The sequence below is a fragment of the Elephantulus edwardii genome, unplaced genomic scaffold, assembly GCF_000299155.1.
Source record: "Elephantulus edwardii isolate Elephantulus edwardi_28Jun2011 unplaced genomic scaffold, EleEdw1.0 scaffold00030, whole genome shotgun sequence".
Lineage (NCBI taxonomy): Eukaryota > Metazoa > Chordata > Mammalia > Macroscelidea > Macroscelididae > Elephantulus > Elephantulus edwardii.
The window spans coordinates 17,398,275-17,406,387 of record NW_006399780.1 but is presented as its reverse complement, the minus strand read 5'-3'; the positions used below and the strand labels follow the sequence as shown (position 1 = coordinate 17,406,387).

The 8,113-nt window shown below is 44.5% G+C and overlaps 1 protein-coding gene across 2 annotated transcripts in view; it reads left to right on the top strand.

Annotated features, from left to right (window-relative positions):
* Window positions 1-6,122: 6,122 nt before the first annotated feature.
* KRT72 (keratin 72) overlaps window positions 6,123-8,113 on the top strand; it is an 18,468-nt gene continuing 16,477 nt past the window's right edge. For both annotated transcript variants that reach the window (XM_006883865.1, XM_006883864.1), the window contains exon 1: window positions 6,123-6,566. In XM_006883865.1, coding sequence (XP_006883927.1) covers window positions 6,123-6,566 — 444 coding nt within the window. The remainder of the gene's footprint in view (window positions 6,567-8,113) is intronic.

The window sequence follows — 8,113 nt, the reverse complement described above, 5'->3', positions numbered from 1 at the left end:
TTGCCATATCCATAAGAGCAAACTATAAAACAAACATGCATACACATGTCACAACACAAACACATTCTATGCCTGGGAAATATAAAACAAGCTCTCTCTCCTGGGACAGTGTATCTGCCAATCCAGAGAAAAATACAGTTGGGATACACAGTCAGGCTTGAGTTTCTGTTCATCTGAGTAGTGATAGGATCCCAAGGTATAGTCAGGTGGCAGATAACACTGTTTCTGGTCTAGGATGAGTCTAGGAGATGGTGGGGCACCCCGCCTGGGGTAGAGTTTCTGCTGGCCTCAGAGGAGCCTGCATTAATGTACCTGGCTGGAGAGGGTGTCTTTGCCAGTCTAGGGGATGGAACCAGGCAGGGTACCTAGTGAGTGATTTCTAGTGTAAAAAGTCTCTGCAGATCTGAGATGCCCAAGGATGCTCATTCTGCAAAGGGCACACTGCTCCCAATGTGACCGTGGAGTGTGTTAGATAAGGGTACTCGGTAAGGAAGATAGGTCCCAGTCAGAGGAGGTGTCCCCACTAATTGGGGGGGCCTCACTGTAGGCCAGGTGTGGCATAGTTCATGGGCTCCCAGAAGAACTGTTCTGGAAGCTTCCAGCACCAGATACAAGATAGTGTGGACTTGGCCTGAGAAAAAGCAGGGCCTAGAGAGGGGGAGGGAGAGCACTGCCAGCAACCGGATGTGTAGTTGGGCACAAGGAAATCACTCCCCTGATCTGGGTGGACAGGTGAGCACCTGGAGGCAATGGGGGAGGTTGCACCTTTTCCCACTTTGTGGATACCGTGACTCTGTTTTCAATTCCCACACCTCATAGATAGCTATTCAAAGTGGCGCAACTTCAGCTAGCCTCAGAGAGAGGACAGCATTTTGGAAAGGTGTGGGATGATCTCAAATGACCTGAATGTAGGCAGCAGAAGGTCTCAGAGAAAATCAAAGCTAGATATTCAAATGCCTTCAGGTCTCTTTTCAATCCTCATTTGGGTTTTCTCTGGATGTTGGTTGTCCTCTCAATTGCTGTAGATCAATGTCCTTCACATGATAGAGAATACGTTAATACATATCATGTCTAAAAAGCAATGATGTCAGTCTAGAGACCAGGGTGTGCCTAACCCAGGCCATGATCTTCGCAATTACTTGTTATGCTTCAGAGAGCTGGGCAATGACTAAAGATGACAGAAGAAAAATCTATGCCTTCAAATTGTGGTGCTGGAGAAGAGTCTTGAACATACCATACACTGCCAAAAAAACCCAAATAGGTCTGTCTTGGAGAGAGTGAAACCAAGTTTCTCCTTGGAGGCTAGGATTTTGAAGCTTCATCTCACATACTTTGGGCATGTGGCTAGGAGAGACCTGTCCTTGGAGAGGAGCAGCATGTCTGGAAGTGTGGAGGGATAGCACAGGAAAACCTAGGGTGAGATGGATTGATACAGTGACTGGGACAATGGTGGTTGGTGTGTCGGAACTAGTGAGACTGGCTCAGGACAGAGCTGCTGTACATAGGATCACTGTGGATCGCAGGCTACTCGACAGCACAAAACAACAACAACAACAACATACCACATTTAAGAACTTATCTTTCGTGGTACAAAAAGTTGTTGTTTATTGCTTTCAAGTCGAGCATGACTCATAGCAACCCTATGAACAAAAGGCCTAAAGCCTTTCTCATAGCAACCCTATGAACAAAAGGCCTAAAGCCTTTCTATAATTATCATTATTTCTCCAAGTTCAAAGAGTTTTCAGAGGCATGTGTGGATGCCACTCCTGCTTCCAAACCTGTCTTAAACTGGGAGCTACACCAAACATTGTTCATCATGGACAGCCACTATAGCACAAGGTTCAGCACCACAGCAAACCCAGATTACCTCAGTGCAGCAAAATGACATAGGAGTGCTGTGTAACTTAGAAGAATGTTCCTCCAAAATAAAATAACACTAGACCTGTGGGCCCAAATGACTTTTATATATAAAGGATAGATAGATAGATACACACACACACACACACACACACACACACACACACAGAGTACATTTATTACTTATCTTATTATAAAGAATAAAAATTCAGCACTCCAAAACAAACCCACATCTATTAAAATGTACATACATTTGTATAAATTTTTAATAAAAAATTGTGATAAATGAAAATTTTTTTTAAATGGCCATCTTGTGCTGTTTACACTTTTCTGTTCTTTGGATTTCCTTATCCAATGCTTCTGTTTACTTTGTTCTTCAGTCAGTATTTGCAGTACTTCATTGCCTTTTCTTTCTAGTTGTGGGTTGAAGAATTATTATCCATGGGTGCTGTCTTTAGGGCGCTCTGGTGGCTTAATGGGAAGAAGCTGCACTATAATCCCAAAGGTACATGGGATTGTAAATCCACCAACAGCTCTTCAGGAAAATAATGTACTGCCTGTGGGAATCTACTGGAGGGTGAGCTAAGAGTCAGTCCTGACTCAATAGCAAACAACAGCGGCAACACACACATCTGTTATCTTCGCTTTCTTGTGTCTTTGATGCAGAGGTTCTGACCTGCTCTCTGTATAGTCCTCCACCTTGGACTGGGTAACCTTAAAGACTAAGGTATACCTGATCCAAGCTAGGGTATTTTCAATTGCTTAATATACATCTAAAATTTGAACAATACATATGGGTGACAGAAGACATATTGATGCCTTTTAACTGTGGTGGTGGAGAATAATAATATTAAATATACCAAGAACTGCCAAAAAAACCAAACAAATCTATCTTGGAGGACATGCAATGAGGTTGCTGAAGCTTCATCTCATATGCTTTGGGCCAGGATGTTATCAGGAGGGGCCATAACTTGGAAAAAGAGTGGGAAAAGTCAGGGTATTAGAGGACGATCCTCAATTAGTTGGACTGACAGAGTGACCGTAACAAAGGGCTCAATTAAGAGATCATAAGGATGGCTCAGGATGGGGTTAAGTCTGGAATCTGCCATTCAAAGGGTTGTTATGAATGCTGGTCAGCTTGATGGTCCCTAACAGTAACAACAACAACAGCCTATTCTTGAGAGCCTATACAAAACTGTTTGTTGTTGTTTACCCGGATGAGACAATATAACCCTGAATATATTTCCATAAATTAGATCATGCTCCACAACACAATTAAATACATTCAAGTTTAGCTTGTGTTTGGAGAAGACATTGCAAGCTGTTTTCATTTTGGAAATTTACTTGTGAAGTGAGGATAACTTTGTTCAATGTTTCTGCAAGTATGTATTTAAATCCTGGAACCCATCAGAAATATGGCTAAAGAGAGGTCAGAGTTTGAAAGATCAACCTTTGGAGCAGCAGAAAGCACTAAGGATATTAAAAGACTTTAGTCTTCAATAGGATATTTGCTTAACCTTTTATTCAGCCTAGGATCTCTCTTCTGCCCTCTTTTTTTTCCCCAAGAACTAGTGTTCTAGACATACTTATTTGGACAAAAAAGCCCTGATTTAGTCCAGCTATGCCCTTGCAAATCCTCACTTAGAGTGCTTTATCTATAGGAGATCAATCCAATCCCATCCATTTAATTATGTTGAGCTCTCACTTCAAAAGTCAGTGTTTCTGGTATTTCCACCAATACAAGAAACCCTGATGTGTAATGCATTTGATTGATAACTGAAAGTTCAGCAGTTCCAATTCACCAGCTTCTCAGCAGAAGAAAGATGTCTCTTCCAGCAAAGACTTAGAAACCAAACGGAAGGTCACGATGAGTCAGAAGGGAATTGACACCAGCAGATGGGTTTTTACAGGTTGCTTTAACCTGAGGAAAGTCTGATGGCGTAGTCAGTGGGGAATTGTAATGTCAAACCCAAGGTGGTACCCACCTGGCATTGAGAATCCAGCAGCTCGGGAGAAAGATGAGCAATCTCCCATGTGATTCACAGTTTCAGAAACTTGCTAGGGGGCCAGCTATGAGTTGGTCACTACTCCATGGCAATGGCTTTGACCTTTTATTTTAACCTGAGAACTAATAGCAGAAGGATTCTCCTGAGGTACTATCAGAGATGGATGCAGGGAGAAGCCCTCCTCCCAAACTGCAGGTGTACCTTTTGATCTAGTCATGTCTCCCACACACTGAGGCCTCTGGAACATGTGTGTCTCTTCATAATCTGTGAGAAAGGAGGTCCTGAGAAATGAGGAGTTCTTGACTCACCCATCCAGTCCACCCTTCACAGGAAGATAAGAACAAGTCAACTCACCTGCTCCTTAACTCCACGTAGAAACAACCTGGTCCCAAAGTGATAGATGTCTTGGATTCTTATAACTGTAGGAGAGACTACCCATCTTTCTTTCATGGAGCAGCTTGTGGATTTTAACCTTGTGCCTTTGGGTTGGCAGCATAACTCCTTACCAAGCCACCAGAGTATTCTTAGAAAGATCCCGGGGAAAAGTGATTCTTAAAGTTGTTTTTATAAGCCACTCCTTTCATAAACAAACTTCTTCTATTTCAAATTAAACTATTTTCTTCTTTTTCTATTCTGAAAAACCAGAATTAATAATCTTTCTTGTGCTTTTGCAAAAGCACATGCTAGAAATCTATGAAACAGGGATAAGTGTAAACTTGAACTTCCTCAAGGACCTGTTGGTTACCCAGCCACTTTGATATTGTCCTCCCCTTTCAGAAGAACTAGATAATGCTCCTGTCTCTCAGCACAGATGGTGAACCTTCCTCTCTACTTGTGACACTGCAGACACCCATATCTACTTATCTGTGGTTGGCGCCATCTCCACCACTCACCAGTGCCCCCACAACTTTGTCCCTGTGGAGTAAACACATTGGCTGTTATTATGCCCTGTGATTGGCTCTGTGGAGGATGTGTCATCCAATTGCCCCACTAGAGCCCAGACTCCAGGACATAACTGAGAGTACCGCCTTGTTTAAAACACCAGTCTGAGTCATATACATCCTGAAGGCCCTTTGTGCTACGGCCTGGGCTGAGCCTTGGGGGCATAAGAGTGGAAAGGGATAATCCCAGGGATCTGTCAACTTGATGGGGCGATAGGACATACACCCAGGCAGACAGACTGAGAAATTAGTATCATTAGATACTCAGCTTGGGTTCCAAAGGAGCAGCTATTTCTAAGAGAAGCCTCAAAATCAGCATAAATTGGAGAAGAGGAAATCAGGTTGGGTCAAAGAAAGAAGTCCCTGAACACAAATGGAATGAAATTCTAGCATCCAGCTGTTGACTTCAGGTCTGACAAGACCTTCCCAAACTTTCTTGTCCTCTTTCTAAGTCACCCTCTCATGTCACATCAGCAATGGCAGGGCAGTAAGTATCCTGGTCAGATTAGATTAATAAGCATCTGTTGGCCTAATGGACAGAGTTGTGAAAAAGCTGGCAGTTTGAATGCTCCAGCTGTTCCTTGGGAAAATAATAGACAATCTCCTCCTGTGTAATGTACAGCCTCCAAAACCCCATTGGAGTGTCAGCTGTGAGTCAACTCTAACTTAACAGCAATGGGTTTGAGTTTTTATAATTAAGAGAAGAAAATTGAACTTCCAAACCACGTCTGAAGCCTTTATGACCTTCCTTCCCTAGAGGCCGGGCCAGTGGGATGCAAGTCCCCTCCCTTGGCTGTCAGCATGCTGGACAGAGACACCCAGTCACTGTCTGGAACATTCCTCACCTTGTTTATGTCCTCCTGGGGCTCACTCAATTGGCCTGGACATTGTCTCCTTCTCCACCCTAAGTGTACATGCTGTCCCACTGGAAACTTTTGCCAGAGATCTTAGCAGTGATAACCCTAGTAATTGGAGAGCAGCAACAGAGATAAATGGGCCAAATTATTATAATGGAGGACAGAAGAAACACAAATGCAGGGTTCTGGGTCATTTTATAGAGGATTCACTGGCAGTTTCGGGTTCAAGAGACACCTATCTCTGAGAGGGGGTAATAATTTCCTAAATAATGAACTAAGAGGCCCTAAGTGGCCTAAAAATGATATGTCTGACCTGCAAATTAGACTGACTCCAGCCAGCGCCAGCCACCCACTACGGCTATTTAAGGGCCGAGTGGGGGCCGAGTGTCTAGCTCTTTCTCTGCAAAGCGCCCCTTGCCTCCCTACACCACCCAGCAGCGCCCTCCCAGCAGCCAGCAGCCATGAGCCGCCAGTTTAACTACCACCCCGGTGGGGAGCGCCTGGGCTTCAGTGGCTGCTCTGCAGTCATCTCCGGTCGGGTCAGCAGCAGCTCTGCCTCCTTCAGGACCGGCCTTAAGGGCTCTGCGGCCTTTGGCAGCAGAAGTCTCTTCAGCCTGGGGAATGGCCGGCGGATCTCCATGAGTGGCCGGAGTGGGGGCTACACACTGGGCCAGGGCGCGGGCTGTGGTGGCCGGGTCGGAGGCTTCGTGGGCAGCGTGTTTGGCAGTGTGGGGCCCGTCTCTGTGCCTGTGTGCCCGCCTGGAGGCATCCCTCAGGTCACAGTCAACAAGAGCCTCCTGGCCCCCCTCAACGTGGAGCTGGACCCCGAGATCCAGAAAGTGCGTGCCCAGGAGCGGGAGCAGATCAAGGCCTTGAACAATAAGTTTGCCTCCTTCATCGACAAGGTGAGCTGTGGAGGTCTGCTTGTCCTTGCACGGGTCCCCCTGGGGTACTCAAAGATACCCATTGATGAGTGGTGTGGGAACATGGAAGGATTTTTTAGTTAACCTTTCATAGTCTCCGTTTCCATCTTTAAAATAGACATAATAATGCTTGTTACCCAGTGGATTGTAATGAGGGTGATGTGGGATGTTTGCTTCATGCTCAAAACAGTGCACACACTTCCAACAGGTCTTATTGGTTCCTTCTTTGTCAAAACAGAGGTCTTATTGGTTCCTTCTTTGTCAAAACAGAGAGTGGAGGAGAAGGTGCTTTAGGGGCAAGATACCTGTGCAACGGTCATCTGGGGGCTTCTGGTTGCAGATGAAGAAATAAGATATACACACAGGGTCACTGGAGGGATGATGGTTAGAGCATTGCAAGGACATGATAGTTGACAAATGGGGAAGTGTTTCCAAGGAAGGGAGCATGGTGAGGAGGTAAGCCAGGAGGGTTTTTGGAAGAGATGAGTAAAAGAGCAAAACATCATGCAAGGATGGGAGTGAGAATGGAGAGATTCAGAAGAAGGGCACATAAGGCAGTATGTATACAGAGGGATGCTCAGAAATTGGGGTAACAAGTGAGATGTCTCTGAAGATTAGGAGACAATGACTCTATGTATGAATCTTATCTCTACGTGGACTATGAGTGGCAGAGGCTATAACAATAATAATTAATATTTATGGGGTGCCTTATGCTGTCCCATGTGGTTCTCATTCCTCAATGTGCATCCCAGGATTTTAGTGATATTCTGCCTTGCAGATGAGGAAACTAAGACACAGAGGCTCAGAAATGTGCCTGTATTGATTAAGCAATCAGTGGTGGAGTGGCCTCTATCCCTCAGTAGGAAACTAAGAAGGAGAGAGTGATGTGATTAGAGGGAAAGGGGTGGGAGGAACATCACCTTGATCTCAGAGGAAGAAATACTTCTTTTGCTAAGTCAGCCTGTTGCTACCCTACTTCCTGTGTGTGGAAAAGGCCAAACCAGGGAAAGTTGTAGTGAAGTATGACAATTTTGTGAGGATGTGGTAACCCGCTCTGAAAAATAAACACAGCAAGAACAATCTAGACTACACATAAGAAACAACTTAACAGCCAGAAAAAAAATTTCCAAAGCTATTCTCCAGTATCCATTTCACACCTTGTCCCCATTTACTTTTACTAGAAAAAAATGCCATAATTTATTAAAACAAAACAAAACAAAACAAAACAAAAAAACCCACAAATAACAGTAATTTATTTTCAAAGTGGTTCTTAACTTCTTGCCTGGGAGATTCAGGTGGGTAGGTCTACCTGGCTGAATATACCTGCAGATAAGCCTTGGCTCTTTCTTGGTCTGCCTCTCCCTCTCTCCACTTCCTAGGATGACAGTTTTCTGATTTCTGGGCTTCTCCCTACTCTTGAGAGGCAGAGAATAGTTTAAAAGTATTATATTTTAGGGCATTATGTTTATCATAGGAGTATGGAATGAGGGTTGCAGAGCGGATTATATTTAGGGTGGGGGTAGGGCGTG